This window comes from Sitophilus oryzae, unplaced genomic scaffold (genome assembly GCF_002938485.1).
Source record: "Sitophilus oryzae breed Bouriz unplaced genomic scaffold, Soryzae_2.0 scaffold_866_pilon_pilon, whole genome shotgun sequence".
NCBI lineage: Eukaryota > Metazoa > Arthropoda > Insecta > Coleoptera > Curculionidae > Sitophilus > Sitophilus oryzae.
Genome location: NW_022147490.1, coordinates 1,969,120 through 1,985,115, shown reverse-complemented (window position 1 = coordinate 1,985,115; position 15,996 = coordinate 1,969,120). Strand labels below are relative to the sequence as shown.

The 15,996-nt window shown below is 31.5% G+C and overlaps 1 protein-coding gene across 2 annotated transcripts in view; it reads left to right on the top strand.

Annotated features, from left to right (window-relative positions):
* The window catches only part of LOC115890471 (cytosolic carboxypeptidase Nna1-like), a 109,743-nt gene that overhangs the window by 10,165 nt on the left and 83,582 nt on the right, over positions 1–15,996 (top strand). For both annotated transcript variants that reach the window (XM_030910711.1, XM_030910712.1), the window contains exon 2: positions 4,662–5,057. In XM_030910711.1, coding sequence (XP_030766571.1) covers positions 4,994–5,057 — 64 coding nt within the window. In that variant the 5' untranslated portion in view covers positions 4,662–4,993. The remainder of the gene's footprint in view (positions 1–4,661; positions 5,058–15,996) is intronic.

Genomic DNA, 15,996 nt, shown 5'->3' with positions numbered 1-15,996 from the left:
ACATCTTCTTAAATCCTAAAGTTCTAACAATTTAATAGTACCTAAATTAATAAGTTATTGAATATTGTAATGATACTATAATTAACCTTGTAATTGATTACTTTATTTTACTTTAATTCATATTAATTTGTATTTATAAATACATATTTAAGATTTCCGATGTAGGAATGAGTTTTCAACTTTGGTTTTCAATAAATAAAGCACTAAATAGGTAAATTTCTGAAATGACAACTTTATTTGACAGTTATCTTTTACCTTGACTGGTGTTCATAAGTAAATACAGGGCCATAAGAAAGGAGACAAATATTTAAAAAGAAATCGGCGATAACTCGTAAACGAGTTAATCAAAAATATCTAAAGTTATTCTTTTGAATGTGGGTCTTAGTGTTCTTCAATAAACCTAAATAGAATTATTCTCTAAAATAATTAGGGAAGCCCATAATTGACCCCATTAAAATTTACATGGGATTTCCTATGTCCCGTCCGACGATGCAACACCCGGTATAGAGTGGTCAAAATCCGTAAGAGTAAATTCTAATAAAAAGTAAAAAATAAAAAGTAATCTCCTTAAATGTTCGATTCTATCGAAATTTTGATGTATTTAGTTCTATACCGATTTGGTCATTTCACAAGTGTGCTCTGGATTTTAACGTGTAAGACAGCGATATAGGCAGCTAAATGGAAAATCAAATGCATTAAAAAGAGATAAAAGTTGGGTTGATACATTTCTTCTATGCGGTATTGCCGGATTTTGCATCAAAAGTTCAAACCGCACAAGTAGGCGTTTATGGAAAATGTTGCATCTAGGGTTGGAACATTATTTTTCACGATTATTTACTCATTTTACTACAGATGTAATAGATTATATTTAGCTTAATATATTATCTTCATTTCAGTAGTATACATGAAAGTTTTTAAAATAGTTTTTTTTCTACACAAATTTTCCTACAAACGTAAAAACCGGCAACACTGTATGCCGCTTTTGTTTTTGTCTCTCTGTCTGTCAACCGGTCATTTATATTATTCTCTGTCTTACACGTTAAAATCCAGACCGCACTTCTAAAATTACCAAATCGGTATATTGTGGATTGTGTGTTGTTTTATTTCTAGTGGTCTATCGATTTTGATGATTTTTGAAGTAATTTGCAGCTAAATGATTTGTCTTTTTAGTATCTCTTCTAAATTAAGAATGAATGTTTCCATCTGTCTATTATACGAGGGAAAACAAAATGTTGATATTTTGGTGAAAGTTTGAAACACCCTGTGGAATATGTTAACAAAGCAAGGACTATATAAACAATTTTATCATCTAGGAACGTCTTTTCTCGATAGTTTGTTTTTTGGTTCATCCTTTTGACATTTTCGCATATGATTTAATTGAAATTGTAACATGCGGTTCATAACGACAATTTGACTCAAAATACTAAGTATGTGATACCAAATTATTCGTAAAAAAATGCCTTTTATAAATATGCTAATGAGCCACCCCCGCTTGATTTGGAAAAAGTGAAATATGATGAAAAATTCTGTTCATGTTTTAACCGGCCAACACAAGACACTAAAAATATTAGACGATCAAATCTATTTTTCCAAGGCTCCTTGACAAAAATTTGGTGTTTTTAACACAGCCATGGTACTCTAGATTGAAATTTAAAATGCGATTTTTTAAGCAAAAATGTCAAAAGTTGTCATATGATATGTCATTCTATTCAGAGTGTCATTTTAAAAACGGCCGCAATTTAAAAATCAAAAGTTGGTGTCATTTTAACAATGTTCTTGCCAAATTTCGTTTTTTTTTCTCTGGAAAAATATAAAAGTTATAGGGGTGAGCCACTTTTGAGACGCACAAAATTTTCAATAGTTTCCGCAAGTTTTTAAAAATGTACATTTTCGAAAAACACCCTGTAACTCTGAAACCCTAACAGATATAGATATGCAGGTTTACCATTATGTTTTTTTTTATAAAAATTTAGCTTCAGATACCAACACTAGGATGAAGACTGGGCCCCATAGAGTTTTTCACGTAGAACTCAGTGGCAGTAACTAGATTTTTGATGAAATTTGCTAAAATTATTAGATTCTTGAAATATCAAAATAAAAAATAAAAATCAAAATAAAAACACTAAATCACCACAATACACCAAAATACTTTTACTTTTAGACTGGACGCGCGTTTCGCTAACCATGTTAGCATCATCAGCAGATGATTATAAACATGCTGATGATGCTAACATGGTTAGCAAAACGCGCGTCCAATGTAAAAGTAAAAGTGTTTTGGGGTATTGTGGTGATTTAGTGTTTTTATTTTGCTGTGTAATACCAAAGGTTCCAACCCTCAACTGTAATTCTTGAAATATGCTACAAATTCGACGTCAAATTTTGGTTATTTAGCTATTCCACGTTAGTTTCTGTGTGTAGAATTATGTGGCACAAGTCCGTCAAAAATAACAATTACTCTGATTGATAGGGTCGTGTTAGCCAAAAGCTGCAAAAGTTTATTTTCGGTACAGTTTATTAAGAGAAAATAAACAGAGAAAATTATACAGGGTGCCCCAGAAATAAGTGCAAATATTTTAACTGGTACCTAGTATATTTCGGCCGCAGAATTTATTTTAGGAAATGATAAAGAGAAAAGATGTTTCTTTTGACCAGATCTACCACCCCTTAATATATGCACTGATTTCTGGGTCACCCTGTATAATACTCTTTTAAACTAGGTTGATTTATGTTAAAAAGGTTAATATTGCATTTTTTACCTTATTTATGAATATAAGTATAAAGTATAATATATTTTTAGAAAGCCCAAAATAACGGTGTCCCGTTTAAAAAATACAAAAGCTTGAGTCATATTTCCAAAATGACAGCTCTCAGCAATAAAACTATTCACGCCACTGGATTCTATGTGAGACTCTACGGAACTCGTTTTTTTACCTTTTCGATAACCGATATTTTTTTTTCAGAGCAAGGGGCCGTCCTCTGCCGGAAGTACTGCGACCTGTATGGCCTATTGTGTTTGTTCCCCTTCTATATCTGCACCCATTCTCTTATCCCTGTGCCCTGCACTAGCTTATGCAGGTCCTTGATAGGATGGGAGCATAGTTCCTCCGGCTTTCCCAAATAAAAAGTATCGCTTGCGATTCAGAGCCTCGCAATGACATATTATGTGCTCCGCTGTTTCAGGATCTATATCGCAGAGTCTGCAGCAAAGACTTCCTTGATACCTTTATTCCTGCTAAGCATTATCAGTTCTTTTGCGGTTTTAGAGCTAGGTCCTTGGATAAAAGCTTTGCTGTGCCTGTGCCCTGTCTGTTTCTCCAAAGGACATTTGGGTATTCCAATTACTGGCTCTACAACCAAGATTGGATGCCGATGATCCCTGCCTAGCTGGCTCATCGCCTTTTTCGTTACCTTGGATGCTGCTATGGCCCGGCACACAGAATAATTTAATTATGTTCCTTCGAGCCAGAGCTCCCAGTTCACCCAGGCATTCCCAGACGATACCTTTGGGCTCATAAGCGCCCCAAATGCCGCCTGACTGTCTGAGCATATATTGATAAACTTACCTGAATAAGTTCTTCTATTGTTTTCTCTCGCACATTGTAGAATGGCGAAGATTTCTGTCTGGAATACGGTTGAGTGTTTACCCAAGGAAAAGGATAAGCTTGCCCTTGGTCTTTCCCCAAATACTCCAGCTCCTGTACCTTCAGCGGTCTTTGACCCGTCTGTATACCAGGTTAATCCATCCTGAAGGAATGTTATATCTGTCCACATTCCTCGATCCATTTTTTAAATTAAAAAAATGGATAACCGAGATACAAGGGGAGTCGAAAGATGCAAAATTTTCGCTTTTTGCAAAAAAGTCACCCTGTATTTCTAGGAACAGATCGGTGTGTATTATCTTTAATTTCATAAAAAATAGCACAGTCAAGTGAAAACTGCATTGTGTCTCTACTCATAAATGAAAAACTCTGTAAAACGCATGAAAATGGGACATCCTGTCAAGGGCGTAGATAAGGGGGGGGGTACTGGGGGACACTACCCCCCTCTGACGCTTGACGAGATACGAGAATTGAAATAGTCATTGACTATGAAAGGATTTTTTTTAATTAATATCCGACATATAAGAACACTTTGTATGCTTTTAATTATGTTGATTTATCGTTTATAATATGTTCGACCTAATTAAAAGCACACAAAGTGTTCTTATTGGCCAGGACAGATTAGTGGGGTTAACTCTAATCAATATCCATAAAGATATTGAAAAAAATGTTGATGCTGTTATTGATAGGTTTTCCAAACAGCGTACTAGAAAACTTGATTTTGTTTTGTAGTTTTATTTATAGTTTATTGTTTTTATAGTTTTTTTTGATAGTTTAGAGTTTTTTATTTATAGTTGATAGAAAATTAACTAATAAACGTCGTTGTTTCATTTTTGTTTATGTTATTTACAAATCTATATTTTAATTTTTGTATTATGTTTTTATATCTTTTTGAGGACAAAAAAATCGCCGTCGTTTTAATTCGACAAAAAAATTCCGACGGTGTTTTTTTGCGACTTAATCATAGTACCACCCTCATAGCATACACCTATCTACGCCCCTGCATCCTGTACAATAGAATGTCGCATACGGCACGCTAACTTATCCTTAAACTTATTCCAGGAACTTCGGTTGCCACGACCCCCCAAGTGCATCGATCTGCACCAACAACACCTAGCCGCCGTTTTTGTGCCGCGAAAACACATCGCCTATAACCGACACCGCCAGCACAACCCAATTCCCGTGCTATCGATCCATCATCAATTACCATGGAAATATCAAGGGAACTGCCAAGGAAAGTCTGACTTCGTGACTTCTGTCGGTGCCGCGACGGTATGACAGTAGTGTGACGTTGAGCGTGGCAGGAGCGAGTCCGTTTTTTGACAGTGCGCGACCACCGCGGCAGCTGTCCGGCCAAACGATGACGGCGAAGAGCTGATAGGGTGTCCGGAGAGATGTACTTCGAAGTGGACGGGACGGAGAATATGAACGGCGCGGGCGAAAGTGCAGGGGATGCAGGTTAGTTTTAGGTTTAGGGTTGTTTTACGGTTTGAGGAGGATTGTTTCTCCCAGTCCTTTGTTACATCCATATAATTGTCTAATTTATTTAAGTATTTTACAAATAATACACTGTTTTTTATGTAGGGTTGAAAAATACAAGTATTACATTTATTTTTTAAACAAAATATGTTTTGTATTGCATTGCTTTAAACAGTTTTTACTAGGGTTTCCGGAACCGGGAATTTTAGTACTGCGCCTCTTTGGAATTGGGATTTCCCGGTTTTTTCGGTACTTTCGGTACTGGCTAATTTTTGTTCAATGCTGGTGTTGTTCATCAATCAGAAAGCAAGGGATGGTTTTTCAAAGTAAAATGGATAAAAAATTGAGATTTTTAATTAAAATATCAAATTATTAAGTAATCAATAAAAAAATCAGCATGAACACAAGTAAAGAAAAAATATAGGTAACTTACATTTCCCTATCAAATAACATAAACCAACTTAACTGAATTTGAGACAAAAGCCCTAAAATATTGAATTAAAAATTCAAATATATCTATAAAACATAACATAATAAATATTATACTTAGGATCTTAAAAAGAGAAAAGAATTTCACCAGTCCATCCATTCGCATCGTCTAACGTCGCTTAACTTCAGTGATCTATTGAGAACCGGGTTGTGAACAAGCAACAATATTTTGTTGCCAATTTTTTGTAGTTTTTCAAATATTTGGAAAAAAATATGGTGTTTTATAAATCAATTTAAGTCTTTTTTTAATTGCAACCCCCATATTTCTTTACTGCATTGGATTCGGCATAAAATTCTGCATATTAGTACACCATTTTAAGTGAAAAATTTAGGAATAATAAATATCCTCTAATCAAGGAATAAAAACACTGTATCCCCACAATCTTACATTAAAAATAAAACTTTTTTACAAATAGGCGACATGTTTTGAGATGGTGAGGTCTCATCTTCAGGCCCAAGCTAAAGTATCACAGAACAAAGTCAAAGAAGTAAAAACTTTATAGAAACAGTCAAATAAACAAAACTCAAGCAATAGAAGACATTTTACAAATTACATATACAGGGTTGTTCACCACATACGACACGGAGTATTGTGGCTAAACGATGATATTTTTACAAATTGTAAGTTTGGAGTTCGTTGAAGGACTATTAGAGCTACAATTTAAAAATATTTTTACAAGATACAGAGTGTCCCAAATAAATAAAAAATATCAAAGTTGTATTTTTAAATGGAACACCCTGTATATTATTACATTTTAGTTTCTACGATTAAAAATAGCAGATAAATTTGATTAAGGTTTATTATACTTAAACCTTAGCCGTTTTTTGAAATATTTTTCAAGTTTAGGAAATTGCAGTAAAATGTTAAAGCTTTCATTTCTCAAGGGTATCAATGTTCTAATACTAAATATTTAATGAAGTTTATTTATTGATCAAGCTATTGTGTTGCAATAATAAAAATAATACTACCTTATTACAGAGTGTCTAAAAATTTATTTTAAATAATTATTAGCTAAAACGGCAATAACTTTTTTTTAATTTAAATGGAATGCCCTGCATATTTTAGGAGAATCAGTGCACAATTAAATTGTCTATCAAATTGTATTATGCCATTTTTTATCTATCCCTTCAAGTTTTCGTAGAAAATGCATTTTCTTATAATTTAGACTTCATTTATATATATCCATGGAATATTGACATTTTAGATTGTTTTTAAAGCAACAAATGTACAAAATGTACAGACTAGTAATATTATCGTTTTTAGCAAAACGATAATATTACTAGCCCATTTGTATGCAAAAAGAAAACTATTTAAATCTTTATGAAAGAGTATACCATTAATTAAATATAACACCATTATTTCCGCCCATATACTAATTAATTACATACTTAATTGTGTTCGTTAATAAATTATTATAAATAAATGTGGATTTGAGTCAGAAATCAATATAATAATAAGTTATCAAATTAAAGTCTCTGTTGTTATAAATAAGTATTTATGAAAAATGAAATTTCATTTTTAAGGTGTTACTTTTTATCACACTGTCTAATGCCCATACAAAATTCAGTTTTTTAGTATTTGGAGCAATTATTATTAATCAATGCAAACAGTCAGTTAATGTAGTTTGAATACTGGATCATATTAATTGGTCCTCTTTAACAAATATTTGAACAGTTTTTTTTTATTTTTTAATGAAATAAACGAATTATATCGACAATATTAGTATCTGTACTCTTTAAAAATTTGATACATCTTTAAAAATAATCTAAAATGTCAATAGTCCATGGATATATTGATAAATAAGTTCTAAATTACAAGAAAATAAATTTTCTACGGAAACTTAAAGAGATAGGTAAAAAATGGTATATAATATAATTTGATAGACAATTAAATTGTGCATCTGATTCTCATAAAATATAGAGGGGTGTTCCATTTAAATTAAACAAGCATATTGCCGTTTGAAGCTAATAATTATTTAAAATAAATTTTTAGACACTCTGTATAAGGTAGTATTATTTTTATTATTGCAACACAATAACTGATCAGTAAATAAACTTCAGTAAATATTTAGTATTAAAAACTTTGATACCCTTTGGAGAAATGAAGCCTTAAAATTTTTACTGCAATTTCACAAAATTGAAAAATATTTCAAAACGGTAAGGTTTAAGTATAATAAACCTTAATCAAATTTACCTTTATTTTAATCGTAGAAACTAAAAATGTAATAATATACAGGGTGTTCCATTTAAAAAAATACAACTTTGATATTTTTTACTTATTTGGGACACTCTGTATCTCGTAAAATTATTTTTAAATTGTACCTCTAATAGTCCTTCATCGAACCCAAAACTTACAATTTGTAAAAATCTCATCGTTTAGCTACAATACTCCGTGTCGAATGTGGTGAACAACCCTGTAGTTAAAGTATTACAATTGTTTAATTATAAAATTGTTAGAGATAGTTAAATTGGCTTAAAAATAGATGACTTAGACTTATAATTTATAAAAGATAAAACAGAGATGGTGGACAATTACTTTTATCTTATTCATTAAAAATTAAGGGCAATTTAAAATAATTTTTGCGTTGTTTCCTGTTCAGTTTTAAATTAAAAATAAATGTGAATTTTATTAAATTAGTTATGGTCGGCTCTGGTTCAAATTTGTTCAAATTTAACATATGTATTTATTAAACGCAGACCTTTAAAAAAATCTATTTAGGACTTCGCTCTAAAACAAACAGGAGAGCCAATATTTGGACATGCAGTTCAACATTTGCCTGAGATTTTCTGTTTCCAACAACGATGCACCACCCCGTATAAAAACACTATAATAAGGAAAATAAATTATTGATTTAATACTAGTGGTTTTTTGGCGGTGAATAACCTGAACCCGAGCCTGAACTCTTATTCATTTATCTGTTTTATAGAAAAATACTTTTACTTTATTTAGAATGCCTGACGACAAAAATCAATGAGCTAACGAAACTCTAAAAATCATACGTTATTTAGATAAAAATAACATATAGGTAGTTAATAATAATAATAGCTCCCGTATATAGCGTTTAACGCCTGGGGAGTAGCAAAAACAGCATATAGGTAGTTAAAAAGTTAATTATTTTAAACTAAAAAAAATTATATTGTTGGCAAATTTTTAATTACCTCTGATATTCAGTTATTATTTGTATAAATAAAAACATTATTTAATAGTCTAATAAGAACATGTGAAAAATATATTAAACAAAATCCGGAAAGTTAAATAAACATACATTATATTTAAAATTATTAGAAAATTAAATCCATCAAGAACGCTCAATTAAAATAAACAATATTATTTCGCTTCGTTATTGTTAAACGATCAAACAATATGGCACATGTTACGAACTTCTAAATTCTAACAAGATATAAATAAATACAATTTTAGCATTATATTCTCAGAGAGAAATACTTGGCTCCCAATGCAATATAATTATTTTTCTTTAAACACAATAACGGTCTTTCAGACAAAGAATCTGACGTTTGGCAACCAATGAACGTTAATAACAGATTACCAAACATATTTCTTTTTGTAAAACAAAATAAAAATAAACGAGATATTCAGTTATAAGGCGTACATAGTAAAAAAAAATAATTTACATAAAATGAAAAAAAGGCAACGCAGTTCTTCTGCTACAAAAATTGTGCGGTCTGAAGAAATACCACAGGTCAGTTATTTTAGTTAATAATGAAATAATTTCCGGATTTTTCATTTTCCCCTCATTTATATACGCCAAAATCTAACTAAAATTCAAAGTTTGTAAGATTTCTAGAAGTACCTTAGAATTTTGATGATCGGTAAGTTCAGTCACTGTCAAAATTAAGGAATTTTGACCAGCGATAATTCACAAACTACATATATGGCATAGTTATTAGATAGTTAGTTCTCCATCCCCGATATCTATCGTACCAAAGTTTATGGCACGAATCACGAATGGTTGTCGTCTCGGCGCACTCAGTGATGAAGTATTTTCCCATTTTGTCTATGTACAGTGGCGGATAAAGAGGGGGGGGCCATAGGCCCCGGCCCTGCTGACGCAATGCCGTCTCTAATAGAACAGCCCCACTTGACTATGGCTGAAATCGCACTCCATAGTCAATGTAGATAGTTTTAGTGTTAAGAATAATAATTTAAAAAAATATGTGGTCATCTTTTGACAAGTTTATATTAGTTTATTAATTGTAGTAAACATTATGTGGTGTGTGGTGTGAATATTTTATATCTAATTTTTTGGATTATATTCGACACTATTTTTTCATATATGACAACACTGATGAAGGCTATAATGTTACCCGAAACGTTTTTTTAAACCAAATAAAAATAATGAAAAACCAAATGAAAACTTAATCAGCGTTTTTCCCGAACTTAAATCCCAAGAAAATCAAAAATTTTAGAATAATTTTACATATAAAATGACAGCGATTTATTTCATAGCCATCGCTGACGCCTTTTTTCTATGATATTGTATTAATTGCAAATATAATTTTTCGAACATTGATACTTGCAAAATATACATATAGATTTTGTGAATGCAAATAATAATACATCACTATTAGTAGATATTGAATGTTTTTTTGTTAAATTAGATCGATTTTCAAACTCCAAAATTTAAAATATATTTTACATTTTATCCATTATCTGATGTCCCTATTCATTATTTGTATATTGTAAAACATTTGCTGCATTTGTGTGGTTCATAGTTTATTTGCCAAAGTATTTATTACTATAAATAGGTATATGTATTGTATTTATTAACTGTATATTATGTATATTTCATGTAAACTATATCATTTTTAAAATACAATGTTTATGAATGAACATGTATCAATAACAATGTATCATGAATACATGTTTTCCATGTATTCTACAACATATTTATTAATCCGTAGTATCTAACCAGCGTGACGTCATCAATCTTGCTCCGAGGCTGTTCTATTAGAGACGGCATTGGTCTGATATTTAGAAATGTCAAAAGCTGATGATATTTTACTTTTAAATCACCACAATACACCAAAACACTTTTATTTTTACACTGGACGCGCGTTTCACTAACCATGTTAGCATCATCAGCAGATGATTATAAACTAAAGTACAATCTACAAGTTGAGCGTTTATATACTCGCCCAGTGGGCACCGAGTGGGCGTGGTAAAATCTAGCCAACCGGGTCAGAGCCAACTGAGCGTAACAGTTAGATTTCCGCCACTAGAGTAGTAGGAACAAAGAACATGAAGGAATTGGACCGTTGTCTCTGTTCATACTATCTTTACATTTATTAATTCTGATGCTTTCATATGCATCTAATTGCCTGTAATTTGAGACTTGTTTAATTAATTTTAAATTATTCAGATCTATACAATGTTCTTTATCAACAATATGTTCGGCAACGCAAGATTTATCCGGTCTACCATATCTTATCTGAGCTAAATTTTCTTTAAATCTAGTTAATATTGATCTTCTAGTTTGCCCAACATATTTCTGATTACAATCTTTACAAGAAATTTCCATAAATACCCGACCTTTCCAGTGGAGGTGTTTTATCCTTTGGATTACCTAATAATTGTTGTAATTTATTATTAGCACTATACACAAGTTTATAATTGACATTCTTAAAAATTCCTTTTAGACCACGGGATAACTCTCTATCAAACGGTATCGAAAAATATTTAGACGTATCTTTCTCCACTTGAAAAGTTGAATTTTCAGAAATTATTAACCTATACCTACGTTTTTTGTAATTAATTTATCAACTAGTGAAGGAGAATATCCATTACACTCAGCTACATTCCTAATGTAATCTCTTTCCATTTCATATCTTTCGTTGGAAAGTGGGAAACTAAGTAATCTATGAACTAAGAAATTTAAACTAGTCATTTTATGTTCAACACTATGATGTGATTCATTAGGAATATATCTGCGTGTGGTCGTATTTTTCCTATAGATATCAAATTCCAGGCAATTATTAGCATTTCTAATAACTAATACATATAGAAATGGTAATATGTCGTTGTTCTCAATTTCATGCGTAAATTTAATGGAAGGAAAACGATTATTTAACTTAGAAATAAAATTATCTATGGTATCTGAATGTGTGTCAAAAACAGCGAAAATATCATCCACATACCTAAACCATACTCTTGGAAAATACTCAAACTGATTCCTAGCCTCCACTTCAAACCTGCTCGTGAATAAATTAGCTAAAAATGGAGACAAGGATTACCCATTGCTGTACCTTCCGCTGTTCAAAAAAAGTTATTATTAAATTGAAAACAATTTTGTTTCATACATAACGATGTAAGCTCAATATATTCAGTCACAGTTTTGTTGTCGAGACCATTTGCGTTCAGTAATTCCTTCAAGTAGCCTAAAGTATGTGGAATTGGAACACTTAAGGAACAACGAAGATACATCAAAGGAGACCAAAATTTCACCTTCATGCAATGTTATATCTTTAATTTTGTTAATGAATTCAATATTATTTTTAACTGCGAAAGAAGGTTCATGATCAGGTAAATTTTCGAACTCCCCTGATAACCATTTTGCCAAATTATAAGTTGGAGAACCTACAGCCGAAACAATTGGGCGCATAGACTTGTCCGGTTTATGAATTTTTGGCAAAGCATACAATTTCGGTAATGAGGGATTGGATACTTGCAATTTCCTCTTTAAAGAAAGATCAATAAGGGTGTTACATTCTTTTAGAGTTTTTTTAACGTCTGCTACCATCTTAGACAAAGGATTGTTTTTCAAATTTATGTAGGGGCCATTATCGATTAAGTTGTTAACCTTATCGTAATAGTCTTTTTTATCTAATATAACAACCTTATTTCCCTTATCAGCTTTTAGGTAGAAACAATCTTTGTTACGCAAACTCTTGACAATATTGTGCTCCTTGTTAGATTTTAATGATTTACTTGAAACGATATTTTTAGATAACTGATTTCTACAAGCCTCTCTTGCAAATACCTTAGAAGCCTCGGGCAAATGCTGAATAGCAGTTTCAACACCAACGACGATTTCCTCCAAAGCGCTACCAGAGTTGGGCAATGCAAACTTTAAACCTTTGCTTAATAAACTGAGCTCTTGTTTATCAAAAGTCTGCGAAGAAAGATTCTCTACTATGTTTATGTCTCTTCGGGAAACATGTTTGTTTTTAGAGCTTTTTAATTTTTTAAACTTACTATTCAAAATGGACATTTTCTGGAACAAATTTTGAATTGATAACCACAAACATATTTCTCTGAAAGACTTCATACTCTACATTAGTTAGCTTATAAGTAAGTTTTTTGTAAAGTCCATAGGCTTCAATTTCAAGTCTACTTCGTTTACTATACAGAAATTTGATTTCTAAATCAACCCATTTTTGTTTTGCAATTTTCTCTACCTAATCACTAACGTTACTTTTTGGAATATCAACTTTAATAAAACTAGGATAAACTGAATTGGCTTTGCATGATTTAAGAAACCAAATATCTGCTCCTAATAACTTAATCTTAGTACTAAACTTACGATAACTGGGCGAGTATATAAACGCTCAACTTGTAGATTGTACTTTAGTTTATAATCATCTGCTGATGATGCTAACATGGTTAGCGAAACGCGCGTCCAGTGTAAAAGTAAAAGTGTTTTGGTGTATTGTGGTGACTTAGTGTTTTTATTTTGCTGTGTAACACCAAAGGTTCCAACCCTCAACTGTAATTTTACTTTTGGCAATTATAACATTTTGTGTTGATTTTTGCAAGAAGAGGAAGTACTGTCACTTGTTTTATTATTTTCCTTTTCTATTTTACGAAAGTAAAAAGAGTTACCTATCTGATTCGTTCAGGCACTCAGTTTAAAGAATATCAGTAACTTTTTTGATAGAGGGATTTTATATTTGCCATGTTGGTAAAAAATATCGGTCAAAATTCAAAGTTATTCATTTTATAGACTATACCAACTTATTTCTTTGTAAAATAAAATAAACTACTTTGAAAATAAAATGACAGACACATCTATAACTGTCAAGGATCTTGTCGTTGGATAGACTATATTTCCCATTCCCCTCTGGCAACAGATGTTCATTCCCGGAGACACCTGCAACTCCGTTCACTCAGTGGTTAACGCAACCAATGAAAATGACAAGTGATATTATAATGTGTCATAATATTATTATTATGACAGGTGGACCTGCATTGATGTTAAATTTAATAAATTTAAATTAGTAATCAGGTACTTTTATTCTGGATTCGAAAAAAAGCAACATAATTGAAAGACAAATCTAATAGGTAACTTTAATTAGCAATGGGTTGCTAGATTGGAACTTTGCTGGAGATTATTAATAAACTTTAGATATTCTTTAATCCTAATATTTAAATTTCTTCCTGTTTAATCTATACGTACCGGGTGGCCAACAAAGAATGGACGCCGGCTGTATATCAGAAACTACTTATCGTATAACTCTGGGAAAAAAATTCTATTAAGTAAATGGACCAAGAGAAATCGCTGGAAATTATTTTCAAGTTCGAAAAATGTTCGCTAGAGGGCGTTTCTCTAATAGCCAATCAGAAAACAGGGTTTTCTCAAAAATTTGCAGGTGAACAAGTATTTTAAATATTACTATTGTAATCATCGAGAAATTTGTAATTTTTTTATATAGAGTATTTTGCTCTATCTCATAAAGTAAAGTGGTGGGGGAAGGTTAAACTTGCTTTTATTGAAATAAGGATAACTCTGATTTAGATTACCCGATTTAAACAAACTAGGACGCGTTTAAAAGAGCTTTTCTTCCTTAATAATCTCCGGTTAGAGAGAAGATAGAAAGTTGCGGTTTGCGCTGATATTTTGGAAATTTTGTGCTATATTTAACTGTGCAAAGAGAAATGTAGCCTCCTATTTAAATTTTTTATGCAAAAACGCAATATTTGTTATGATGTCAAACAGCGCCCTCTAGCTACCACGAAAAAAAATTATAGATTTATACTGGAGATCATTAAGGAAGAAAAGCTCTTTTAAACTTTATGAAGAGCCTAGTTTGTTTAAATCAGTAACCTAAATCACAGAGTTATCGATATTTTAATAAAAATATAAGTTAACCTTCCCCACCACTACTTTATGAGAAATAACCCTGTTTTCTGACTATTAGAGAAACGCCCCTAGCGGACATTTTTTGAACTTGAAAATAATTTCCAGCGATTTCTCTTGGTCGATTTACTTTTAATAGAATTTTTTTCCCAAAGTTATACGATAAGTAGTTTCTGATATACAGCCGGCGTCAATTCTTAGTTGGCCACCCGGTACATGACATTACAATTATCGCAATCCACCCTATACAGGGTGAGTTTCCTACAATGTTCTCTATGGGTATCTGGGAAACTACTAGAGAGTCGGTTAAATGGGGAAAGAATTACAATTTTGTGGAGTCATAAACATGTGGGTTTCAGACTTTTGAAAAAGTTCATGGCTTACTAGATATTTCGAAAGAAAGAAATTTCGGCTATTTTAAGAATTGTCTATAATTCCATTATAATCTATTTTAGACAAAAAAAATTCAGATAAAAGTTGTAGATAATCACATCCTTAATGAGATTGTGTTCTCCGTTTTTTTCTAAAGCCTGTCACTTTTGACATATGACACAAACATATGTTTTTTTTAAATGGAAACCATAGTTGGCCATGACTTCATAAAAAGCGCCATTTTTAAGCTTTTCAGCGACATAAGCTATAATATGTTTCTGTCGAAAAATTACTTTTGTTTATACAAAGTGCATTTTTGATATAGTTTTTGATAAATATTTTCAAAGATCCTCAATTCTAAAAAAGTCAAAATAATAATCGCGTGTTGTACTGCATTAAAAAAACTTGAAATGATTTACTAAAAAATATCCCTTTGTTTATTTTTCTTTTATTTTTATACTTGAAGCTACATTTTTTATATCTATTTGCTTTCTTTTTATAGCACAAATCACAAACAATTCGTATCGCGTCGATCTGTCATCTCACACGAACCCTTTCATTGACCCTTCCAAAGTCTTCCGAACAACGAATTTAGACCTAAGTTGGCACCGTGCGTCCTTGGCATACTCCAAAACTGGAACGAGTGAAGTTATATACTGTTTGTCATAAAAAATCTACACGCACATAACCTACTTTTTCGATATTGTTTATTATTACGCGTGAATAATCAATGAATCTAGCACGATGCATCGTGCAAGAAAAAATAGGGCATTTGTGTGGTTTGGTTCTGTTTGTTCTATTACTTTTTTGGTATTTTTTTAGTTTTGTAACCAAACTTTTTTCTATACTTACTTAGTATAAAAAGATTCCGGAAGGAGTATATCAACAAACTTCAATTATTTGTTGTCTTAAATTATTAAGAATCAATAATTTATTAATTTTGTTACTACAACCCAACCATT